We start from the raw sequence: 12,500 nt of genomic DNA, 5'->3' as shown, positions 1-12,500 counted from the left end.
GAGAAAGAGAGATGGAGAGAGAGATGAAGAAAGAGAGAGAGAGAGAGAGAGAGAGAGAGAGAGAGAGAGAGATGGAGAAAGAGAGAGAGAGAGAGAGAGAGAGAGAGAGAGAACTTCTGATGCAAGAAGGAAGCAGAGGATCTCGCTATATCTCGCTTGCACACTTGCACGCTCGCACGCGCGCTCACGAGAGGACGTGGTGCTCTGTTTTGCAAACAGCAGTGCGGAACAGAGGCACCTGCCAATGGCTGACAGGCTCACTTGAAGCTTCACAGAGATGCGGTCAGAATTACTCCAACGCTGGAGAAAACCTTCCCCATCTTTTTCATGTCTCTCCTGCCATTCTGTCTTTGTATGTACACTGGCAAGTCTTTAGTTAGGTGCCGCTTCTTTTTTTTTCTTTTTTTTTTTGCTGTCAAAACGCATGGGCCTCATTTCTGAACATAAACGTTGCCATTTCCTTCAGTTTCTGCATGGGTGGACATGTGCTTATTCCGATGACAAATACTATATTTTTAGCCGTAAAACATATTAACATTATAATTCAATATAATGCAGGGTTGCAATCATGTATATTGCATGGTGAATGATATACTGTAGATAAAAAGGGACTCCACATGATTCCACATGATTCAGACAGCGGAGTCATTGATAAAAGTGTCATTTTTAAAAAGCTTGTTATACAAGCTCTGATGTATTTCTGTTGGCGTTGTGTATAAGAATGTGCATCTGGTCTCACCGTGAGGGAGGTTAACGTCTTCCAATTGCCTCTATTACAGGCATGTTACATCAATCGCAGTCTCAGCATGACTACATACATAGGAAAGATAATATGAGCGAGGCGAGAAAGACTAGGACTAACTGATTTTAAATTAGAGATGCACAGGATCCAAGATCCGGTTCCGGATCCGGCAGGATAATAGGGTTTTTCACAGGATTCGGATCCGGCAGGATCTTAAGCAGTGGATACGGTATCCGGCAGTTACCTAAAAATCAGGATCTGGTGCATCTCTAGCGTAGGTTTTTCAGTCAGCATTCCCAATTGCTGCATGGAGTGAAAGAGCTTTGGAAGCGGCCAGTGCAGGCAGTGTGGCAGTAAGCCAATGAGTCTAAAAAATAGTTTGAGCCAACGTAATAAAAAGGGCCCACGTGTGTAGGCTATGCTGGACAAGAGAGACATGGCTGTGAGAATCATGTTCTTTGATTTCTCAAGTGCCTTTAACACCATCCAGCCACTCATGCTGAAGGACAAACTGCTGCGAATGGGAGTGGAAACAGGACTGGTGACATGGATAACTGACTACCTCACTGGGAGGCCCCAGTTCGTCAGGCTCGGCGACCATACATCCCAGACTGTAGTCAGTAACACGGGCGCGCCACAAGGGACGGTGCTCTCCCCTGTTTTGTTCACCCTGTACACCTCCGACTTCAGCTACAACACAGAGACCTGTCACATGCAGAAGTTCTCTGATGACACTGCTATTGTGGCGTGCATCAAGGATGGACAGGAAGGAGAGTACAGGGAACTGGTGGAGAACTTTGTCAGATGGTGCCAGGATAATCAGCTACAGCTGAATGCCACCAAAACAAAGGAGATGGTGGTTGACTTCAGAAGGACCTCCCCGCCACTGGTGCCTGTCTCTATTGAGGGAGAGAGACAGTGGAGACAGTTTTGACACCTACAAGTACCTAGGTGTACACCTGGACAACAAACAGGGACTGGGCTGCTAATTCAGATGCTCTGTACAAGAATGGACAGAGCAGGCTTTACTTCCTAAGGATGCTCAGATCCTTCTACGTCTGCAACAGGCTCCTGCTGATGTTTTACCAGTCTGTCATGGCAAGTGTCCTTACCTATTGCTAACGCCTGTTGGGGAGGTAGTATTAGGAAGAGGGACGCGGGGCGCCTTGACAGGCTGGTGAGGAAAGCTAGGTCTGTGGTGGGCATGGAATTGGAGGACCTCAATACAACAGCCGAAAACAGGACACTGAGCTGCAGACTGGACTCCATACTGGAAAAATGACAGACACCCCCTGCACCCGCTTCTGGCCAACCAGAGGAGCATGTTCAGCTACAGACTCTACAGGGCCTTTCCCTGCCGTACAGACAGACTAGTCGTTTGTTCCCAGGGCCATCCAGCTCTTCAACAACACCACACAGAAAAGACACAATGAAAGAGATTGTCATTGTGACTGGACGGCCTAAACACCCCACCCCCACCCCCTCGATTTTTTTATCTCTACTGAACTGCTACACTTCAACCCCCCCCCCCCCCAGCCCCCCCCCCCCCCCCCCCCCCCCCCCTGGAGCAAGCGCCTGCACTACCTTGGACACTTTAAGGGACTGCTCAACATAGGACAATAAACTCACTACACCCCACCTCAGCTACCTCACCTATCCCCTGGGATAGCATCTGTGAACTATTTAATTCTACAATTTTATTCTTACTGGACTATCTCAACCACTGGAAAAGCTACTGTGAACTGCCTTATTTTTATTTTTTATTATTTTTATTTTTTAACTGAGGGACTTCTACAATGCACAATCATTAGAACTACTTTGGCTCTTTTATGTGTAACACTTTTATCTTGACTTTTTGTGTATATGTATGCAACATGATGCCCTACAAGGACCTTGTGTGTGTGTGTGTGTGTGTGTGTGTGTGTGTGTGTGTGTGTGTGTGTGTGTGTGTGTGTGTGTGTGTGTGTGTGTGTGTGTGTGTGTGTGTGGTGTGTGTATGTGTGTGTGTGTGTGTGTGTGTGTGTGTGTGTGTGACAATGTATGTGACAATGTGTGTGACAATGTGTGTGTGTTGGGGGGGGGGTGAGAGAGAGGGGGAGAGGGAGGGAGGGAGAGAGAGAGAGTGTGTGTGGCGATATACTTTTACTGTAATGTGCATTTATGTGTATAAGTTCTTTGTGTATGTTTGGATTTGTGTATTTATGTAAGCTGACAGACACCTTAATTTCCTTCGGGATCAATAAAAGTACTCTACTCTACTCTACTCTACTCTATGTGCAGTGGATCCGGTATCCGGCAGGATCCTAAAAATCAGGATCCGGTGCATCTCTATTTTAAATGCGAAGAAACACGGCATGGTATAAGAGTTCACTGCTACAACCGGATCCATCCGTCTTTTCTTCTATGCCTTCATTTAACATTTATAACAGGAAAAGAAATGCTGTTCCGTATTCGAATTTTGGCCTCTTTAAATATTTAACCACTGTTTACACTCTGAAATGTCATAATGAAGGAAGGCAACAGAGGCACTCCAATAGTCTGCTGTGTAACTATGGGTCGAAGAAAACTAAATGTCTTGAACGGATCTGGTGATGTTTTGCCTGGTATGAGGGTGGGTAGCTGACGGAAGAAGTGTAGTCTGAAACACAAATCTCCAAGGAAGGTATCACAATACCAATCACCACTGAGGCCTGGTAAGCCAATCAAATACTGTGTTTTCAGTGTGCGCGGATGTTAATGTTTAACATCTCGCAATTTATTCAGTGGCACATTTTATGATAACTGTAACAGCAGATAATGTGTGCATGAAATATTCATTTGATCCGTTCTGAAAATGTGAAAATAACTACATCATTACTGAGGGGGAAAATGATCATGTGAATTTATTTGTCTGGATGCAAGCTGGTGTTGTTGTCACATTGGCGAATAGCAAACAGGAGAGGAGAGAGCGCTGCAGGGCCTGCAAGCAAATGGAGAGGGCCTAGTTCACATGACATCAGACCCATCAATTCCATGCATTTTAACCAGGTATAGCATCTGGTATCCCATATACTGTACATGCCGTACACGGCACTGTTTTCCAACCTGAAATCGGTACTCGTATGTACCTGCATCGATAAGTATATACGCTTCTTTGATGCCACGGCGAACTCTGAGTCAGTTGACTGGAATGTGCACTGAAGACATATAAATCAGCTGGGGCTTGAGAAATGCACTGCAGTTAACTGAGTCATCTTTGTCATAGGGGGAAAAGTGATAGGATTTGTTGGGTTTTCTAAACCCAGGGATTGGCGACTTGTGTACCGGTACTAACTAAATCCGACTAAAGGTCATCTGTTGATCCGGTCTGGTCCAGTCCAGTCCAGTCCGGTCCAGGTCTCACCTGAATTAGGTTGTCCGTGTCTTCCGGGCCTTGCTGACTCCCATCCATCGACTGATTTCACCTCCAGTAAGTAGGAGCCCTTCGTCTCGCGGTCAAACACGGCCTCTGTTGTGATGGAGCCCAGTTCGGGGTCGATGCGGAAAAACTGATAGTCTCCACTGCGGTCGTTAAGCAAGGAGTAGGAAATCTGGAGAAAAAAAACACACAAAGAGCATGAAAAAACCCCCCAAAAAAACAAATAGGAGGAGGAAAAAAAGAGTGAAAACACAAGTTAAGTCCCCTATAAGGGTGGTGGTGGTTGGGTGTAAAAGATAAAGAGCATTGAGCATTGAGGGGATGGAGGAGGTGAAATTATTTACGGTCGATAGAAAGATAGATAGAGGCTTTAAATGCTAAGGATGTACGTAAAGAGGGTTTTTGTTTGGTTACATTTCAGGGACATAGACTGTTTAGCACAGCCTATTCAGGAAAATAACAGTAGAAAAATGAGACTTCAGACCCTGAAAGCGAAACACATCACAAAAGAGGCAAACCCTCACAACAAATAAATGTGTTATTCACCTTGCAGTGACTACCTGTTTGGTAGGTTTTTGACAGTTCACAGTTTCCTTTAAATCAAATTGCACGGCGGCGGTGGTGGTGGTGAGGGGTGTTGATGGATTCACACTACTCTCATTCAAACCAACCCCAAGGAGACAACATCGCCATCACAACCACCCGCATTACCTTGCTTCATTTTTTTGCGCTCTTCACCACGAAAAGATGTATTGCCACCCGGCTCGCAGGTAGCAGGAAAATCAAGACCTATTCACCTGAGGAACAATGAGCCCTTCTCAGTGCTCAGGCAAAAAAGCCGGAATTGACGAGTTGTTGCAGCTGAATCTAAATGGCCTCCAGTGGCCCGAAATACCAATTATGGCATACAATTCATTGAGTGGCTGCCGTAAAACAGCACGACACGTTTGATAAATGGTGCCCCGCTGTCTGAATTAGCACAAATAGCGAAAATAAAAAGCTGAATTAAATGTAATGCCATAATAAGAATGCTTGTAGGGGGGTTAGATTATTAACAACTGGCAATGAACTGAGGCAGAGAGAATGAAGGGGGATCGAGATGGGGGGGGGGGGGGGGGGGGGGGGGGGGGAGATAGAGAGAGGGGGGGGGGTATAGGGGGAGGAGGGAGGGAGAGAGAGAGAGAGAGATAGAGAGAGAGAGAGAGAGAGAGAGAGAGAGAGAGAGAGAGAGAGAGAGAGAGAGAGAGAGAGAGTCCGACAGGGAGGATAAAGAAGAGAGACAGAGAGGGGAGTGAGAGCGAGATGAGTGGAGAAGAGAGGAGCAAGAATGGAGAGGAGAGGAGAGGAGAGGAGAGGAGAGGAGAGGAGAGGAAATAGGAGAGATATGAGAGAAAAAAAGAGGGATAGTGAGAGTGAGAGGCACATTCACATGCACGCACACCCACAAATGATATTCACTGGCTAAATGTAGGAATGCATGGTGTCTGTGATTGACTCTCCCATTCAGAGATGACTGAAGCCAACGCAGGCAATTACAAAACCAAGGACAGCTGTGATATTAGCAAACCATTCCATGGCCAAGGATAGGGGTGAAGAGCTCAAACCCACAGTATCCTTGAAGTCAATTAATCTATTGCACAAACACTGAGATGTTATGGGAGTTGTGAGACATATCATACGCCATGAATGAGAAGACACAGAAAGGGATGGAGGAGGAGGGAAAAAAAAGATGTGAAGTGTGAGAGAAATATTGACAAATGATGAGGACTGAAAAGAAAAACTATGCCAGAGAGTCTATTGAGGATAGAGAATGTAGAATATAGAATATAGAATATAGAATATAGAATATAGAATAGAGAATATAGAATAGAGAATACGTGCTGCCTTGCATTGCACATGCAGAACCCATGCAGAGCACAGGATCACCGTCTTGTGTTTGGATTTCAATGGTTGTTTACATCTTCACCTAAGATACCACCCTCACAGACAAATCTGAGGTGATTACCGAACCAGGCACGTTAAAGGAGAAGAGCTTTTTCTTTGTTTTCACACTGGGCCCTTAATTTCAGATTATTATAACATCATGTTCTACTCACACCCCTGTGACGTGTGTGTCATTTGGAGCTCGGCCGAAGATATTCGGTTTGGTTATCTTACAATACATTACATTACATTACATTGCATTTCGCTGACGCTTTCATTCATTCAAAGCGACTTACAACTATTATTTCTCAGGGTATTGGTTACAGTCCCTGGAGCAATGTGGGGTTAGGTGCCTTGCTCAAGGGCACTTCAGCCATGGATGGAGATGTAGGGAGTGGCCAGGGGGATTTGAACCGTCAACCCCTAGATTGAAAGACCAACTCTCTAACCACTAGGCCACATCTGCCCCAACATCCATGAAACGACTTCATATGGGCCATTTTTCCCAGGCAGAACATATGTTGTTTTCAATTTAACGATAACGCTATGCTACCACTCATAACGTGTCGGTGGATTGCCTGTTTGGAAACTAATTGCTGGTTAAGGTGCATGTCTGTCACGTGACATCACATCCGCCTTTAACAAACTTTCAAAAACTGTATTACCCGCATATCCGAGACGTTTCCAAACACCCAATCAACTGACGCGTTATGAGTGGTAGTGTACCGTAATGAATAAATTAAAAACAGCATAGTTTGTGCCTGCAAAAAAATTGCCCATAGGAAGTCGTTTCATGGCCGAATATCTTTTGCTGTGAGGGTAGCATCTTAGGTCAAGATGTAAACAACCACTGAATTACAATAATGTGGCACATGTAACGAGATAGCAACCACACATGTTGTGGTGGATTGTCTCTGGGACTATTGCCATAGTTGTACAAGCGGAGCCGGATTAAGATAGCCCCTAGGCCAGGGGTTCCCAACCTTTTTCAACTTGGGGCCCACTCGAAATTGTTAAAAATGTTCGGGTCCCACCTCTGACCCAATTAAAAATAAAACTCAAATACATCAACAACAACACACACCAAAATATGATTATAATTTGTAGAAAATGATTTCAAGGCCCACTTGGAATACCTTCAGGGCCCACCAGTGGGCCCCGGCCCATAGGTTGGGAATCACTGCCCTAGGCTACAGTAGCTGTGCCCTAGATGTAGCATATACTGTAATATTGGTATCCACCAGTGGATCATCCAGCCACTTTGTAGCACAGATAGAGCTTCATTTTCGAAGGCTGTGCACTGTACACAGATGGACTTCAGAGGTCAGAGAAGAGGCTTGTGCTGGTAGAACTCTGAAATTGCGTTTGCACCTTTGGGATCTGTCCAAGGCCTTGATTTTATGATGTGCTGTAACTTACAGTACAGAGTCTCTGGATGCCTCAAAAATTGTAGACAAAATTGTTTCTCTGCAATGTGAATGATGCATTGTCGTAATGGTCAGCACTGTATGTACAGTATACAGAAATGTAGTTCAGCTATATGGCTCTAAGGGGACCTTTAAAATATCAGTTTATGGCGAACAGATAAAAGACCAATAGCAATTTGAAACATGAGTTATGTACTTCACCAAAAATAACAAGCTTGTCACTGGCTTTGGACGTAAATAAACTATGATTGAATATAAAGAAACAGTGAGTGTTTTCTGCTGACTCAAAACATGGTCCTAAGGGTTCTAGTCCAAAACTGTTCATCCATTTTTATATTCAATAATTATACAATTGCACTGGGCTTGCTTGTACATGTATAGCAGCTACAGTTATGTCTTTTGTAGAGTTCTTTGAACGGTAGGTAGGCCTATTCCTGTGTGCTCATACAAGGTAAACACAGTAAATACAAAGTACTGTACTGCATTCATTATTAGTGCTGTGCTGTTTGGGATACTATTGCTGATCAATATTAATATTTGAGTGCCAACAATATTTCTATACAGGCACACCGCTGTTCGGCTGACTGGTGAAAGATGGGCGGTCTCCCAGATGTACTGAAGAAGCACTGATACAAATGTTATTCTCTACGGGCAAGCAAAAGCCACCTGTGTTAACATACAAGCTTATTACGTTTTTGTGCTATTTTGTGTGCCATTGCACATTACAATATAATGACACTTCCAATTATGAGGCTTGCCACGGTTATGTAGATTCAATTCGATTTTCTGGATTTGACTTTGTGTGTTTTCACTTTCTCTGTGCTTAGCCAGACATTGCAATAGCTGTGAAAAATCACAGATAAGCTTGAGAGTGGGAGAGAGGGAGAGGGGGAGGTGGGAGATCCTGAGCAAACTGCTGGCATATCTGAGAGTCAATTATTGAAGATCAAACAGGACAGCATGCTGAGAGTGCAAAAGCAAACTGTACAGCATCACTCCAATTTATGCTTAACTAGCCACGTCAAGGCAATGCTAATATTATTGCACAAAGCAGCTCGACTTCTCATGGGGATTTCCAATCTTTACTAACTTAATCAGCAGAAACTAAAATCAACCTCAGCCCTAATTCCACTTTAAGGACTCTTAATATGGTGAGCAAGAGCTGATAATGGTGTATTATTACTGTAAGGCAAAGGCATCAGGGGGGTTACTTAACACTGGGACTGGATCAAAGCATGTGTACAATAGGAAGGAGTGTACTGAATACTGTATGCTCTCCGGAATTTTGTTCCATGGGTCCTATGCATCTGCATTATAATAATAATAATAATAATAACAATAACTGTATTTGCATAGCACAGTATCATACAAGCACGCAGCTGAAAGTGCTTAGCAAATGGATAAACATCAATGTTAAAAATGAAAATAAAAAGCGAGGTAGAAAAGAGAGTCAGAATCAAAAAAAAGAATAGCAAGAAGACAAGAGAAGAAACTAGACAGAATAGATCAAATAAGTCGATAGATAAATCAGTAGATGTAGATAAAATGAAATAAGGAGAGTTTGAAGAAGAGATAAGTAGAGATTATGTAAGGGTTAACGTTCGGCGAGAAGGTCGCTACCGTGGAATAGCAGCACGACAGAGAGAATCTTTAGACCCCGACGCGGAGCGGAGGGGTCTTGTTCTCTCTGAAGTGCTGCTATTCCACAAAGCGACCGACTCGCCGAAAGTTAACCCGCTTATTATATGGATATACTTAAATGATTCACACATGGCGGGGACATTTCTTTAGGCCTATTTAATGTTAAGATTGTTGCTGCGCAAAACAAAACAATGCCGTTGTGGAACACTGCTCGGCAACAGCTAGGTAGCCAGGACAACAGGTGTTGTCTATCACAGCAGCTGATTAGAGTCTTGTTGAAAAGTCGCTTTAGCAGTGAAAAGTCTTGTTGCCATTGACAGCGGTCTGTTATAGACCAACCCGTCCGTTATCGAAAAATAACAGACGTGCGAACGTTGGGGAGCCCCGTTGAAATGAATGGAGCATTCGATCGATGACGTCACAACCATATAATAAAGAGGTGTAAGGTCCACAAGGGTTAGGCCCAGGATACGTGATAAATAGTCACAGTGAATGGGGCATACCAAATAGGTTTCTGATTGACACTGCCCCATCTCCAGCATAATTTTCAATGCTTGCAGTTATCCTACAACACATGGATCAATACCTGATTGATAGGCCTACATAAACCTCACCTGGGTCTCTTAACCAGGTATACTATCTTGGACCTATACAAAACCTTCAAAACCCATTACAGTAAACCTATCCTCTTCAGACCACGGTAGAAAATGTGGCATTGCCTACCTTACCTTGACTGAGGCCTCCAAAACACACACAGGCAACATAGGACCAAGTGCGCATAGGGATTCAGCTACTGTTTGTTGATGTCTTGTTTGTTATATGTTGTGTTGTGTGGACTCCAGCCGAGGACGAGCAGCTGCTGTGTTGCAGGATCCGAATATAATATCAAATACCCCTTACCAGGGCCGGAGTAACATGGCCCGGGGCCCCTAGGCTACAGGTTGTTGTGGGGCCCCCTGAAAGGCAAATTAATTCAGGAAAATTACATAGACAATCTCATAATTACGAGCTAGGAATTGAGGGCAACTTGTCTACCAACTGTACTGAACACAATCTATATATTTTTCAAAGTTGCATTGGGTCAAAATTCTGCATTTTTTTTCTCGCTTCTGGCCAATCAGAGGCCCCCTGACAGGTGGGGGCCCCTAGGCTGCAGCCATATCTAGCCTGTGGGGGCCCCTAGGCTGCAGCCATATCTAGCCTGTGGGGGCCCCTAGGCTGCAGCCATATCTAGCCTGTGGGGGGCCCTAGGCTGCAGCCATATCTAGCCTGTGGGGGCCCCTAGGCTGCAGCCATATCTAGCCTGTGGGGGGCCCTAGGCTGCAGTCGTATCTAGCCTGTGCATTAATCCGGCCCTGCCCCTTACGGTGTAGTGCACAAGCCGCCAAGTTTCACTTACTTTCCCATTCTGCCCGAGGTCCAGGTCATTGGCTGACACCTGCAGCACCAGGGTCCCGACACCCGCCCCCTCGCTCACCGAGGCCTCGTAGATGGACGACGTGAAGAAGGGCACGTTGTCGTTGACATCTGTCAAACAGGAAGAGGAGAAACACGGTGATGCTGCAGGGATTTTTCATCCTTTGTCTTGCCTTGTCTTTTCTCTCTCTGTTTTCTCTCTCTCTCTCTCTCTCTCTCTCTCTCTCTCTCTCCGTCTCTCTCTCTCTCTCCGTCTCTCTCTCTCTCTCTCTCTCTCTCTCTCTCTCTCTCTCTCTCTCTCTCTCTCTCTCTCTCTCTCTCTCTCTCTCTCTCTCTCTCTCTCTCCATCTCTTCCTCTCTCTCTCTCTCTCCCTCTGTGTGTCTCTCTCCATGCTCTGCTTGTCAACAGGAGGCATTTTAATAAGGTTTAAAGGCCACTCTCCCCTACTGCAGTAAAAAAGCGTTTCAGCTGTCACCGCTCTGTACACCGCTGGGTATCCTTGGCTAAACATTTGTTGACAATGATGAATAGTAGGCTTCCTATACAGCCTCAAGAGACTCAAGAGGGACTTCAAAGTCCCCTTGTTGACTGGGAAAAGCTGTTGTTTCTGCACTAGTGAGAACTGGGTGAGTGAATATTACCCCCTGTAAAGTGCTACCCAGGCGTTCCTTTTATTATTTACCACCAACTCAGCCTAAATTGTTTTTGTCTTTTCTTTTCTTTATTCTTATTTGGCACAGTAAATCAATGCAAATGGCTGACAACATGGGCCATGCATGCGCGCCCAATCTCAGATGTGCATGCATGATCAAGTTGTCTTTTGGTTGATGTGTGACAGGTTGGGTTAGCAGGGAGCTGGGAGGGTCGGACTGGAACTCACGCCCTAATGAGTCAAGCGAGGACGGATCATTTTGGGTCAAACCCCTTAATGGCCACAGAGACTCTAATCTCCATCTGATGTACTGCAGGGTTTTAATTTTTACCACGCGAAAAAAAAGTCATAATCCATGAATTAAGCAGAGAGCCAAAATCCATTAGAAACCCCCTACAACCCCCCACCTCCCCCTCTCCATCGCAACCCTACCTCTCACTCTTCCATTTAAAAAAATAATTTAAAAAAAAATGTCCGACCTCATCCACCCCTCACTGTTGGAGCTCCCCCCAACCCCCATCCCCCTGCAGTGGGGATTGCCACATCCCTGATTATTAAAAAGCGGGTGTATGGAAGGCAACGGTACATTTGTAAAAAAAAAAGAAAAGAAAAAAAAAAAGCAAGCAGGCAGGCAGATTAATTACTCCAACTAAATTTTAAAATAAAAAAAGTTTCTGAACAACCATCAGGAGTGATTAGTTCCAAAGCATCTGGGAGTGAGAAGTGCTCACAGAGAAAGCAGCTGTTAAATTAGCAATAGTGTTTTATGACATACAATAAGGAGGAAAAGCACAATACTCTACTCCACTTCTGATAAGCTAAAATGTTAAATGATCTCCCTTTTACTGGCCATTTCACAGGCCTTCAATCCATTCATACTCATGCTGTATCCCAGCAATCAAAGCTCAATCTGACCTTGTTCTTTGGGTCATTTTACTTCTATTCGATTTTTAAACAGCCTCATGAAGGGCAAACCTCCAAAATGTTTTAAAGGAAGGTTTATTTTGGGATTTGTCAGCTATTGAACCAAAAGCTGACACACTGATTAATAAGAGCTTTGGAGGATTTATCTTAGTATGGTAATACATGTGTGACTACAAAGTGTTAATTCAACACTTAGAGAGTAGGGCCTTATGAATACCTTATGAAAGAGTGTTGAATTTCACTCTTGTGTTGAATTGATGGAAAAAAATATATAAATACTGCGAATAAAAGGAAGATGAGGTGGAGAAGGAGGAGGAGGAGGAGGAGGAGGAGGAGGAGGGGGAGGAAGAAGATGAAAAGCCTGTTGTGGTCCCCTG

General features: G+C 44.5%; 1 protein-coding gene across 1 annotated transcript in view; it reads right to left on the bottom strand.

Annotated features, from left to right (window-relative positions):
* si:ch211-186j3.6 (neural-cadherin) overlaps positions 1–12,500 on the bottom strand; it is a 386,437-nt gene that overhangs the window by 110,823 nt on the left and 263,114 nt on the right. Inside the window, exons 14-15 of the mRNA XM_063189165.1 lie at positions 10,530–10,657; positions 4,125–4,311 (exon numbers count right to left, since the gene is read on the bottom strand). Of these exons, the coding sequence (XP_063045235.1) occupies positions 4,125–4,311; positions 10,530–10,657 (315 nt within the window). The remainder of the gene's footprint in view (positions 1–4,124; positions 4,312–10,529; positions 10,658–12,500) is intronic.

Source organism: Engraulis encrasicolus, chromosome 22 (assembly GCF_034702125.1).
Source record: "Engraulis encrasicolus isolate BLACKSEA-1 chromosome 22, IST_EnEncr_1.0, whole genome shotgun sequence".
NCBI classification, from domain to species: domain Eukaryota; kingdom Metazoa; phylum Chordata; class Actinopteri; order Clupeiformes; family Engraulidae; genus Engraulis; species Engraulis encrasicolus.
Note: the sequence above shows the minus strand (reverse complement) of the source record. Positions and strands in the feature narration are given on the sequence as shown.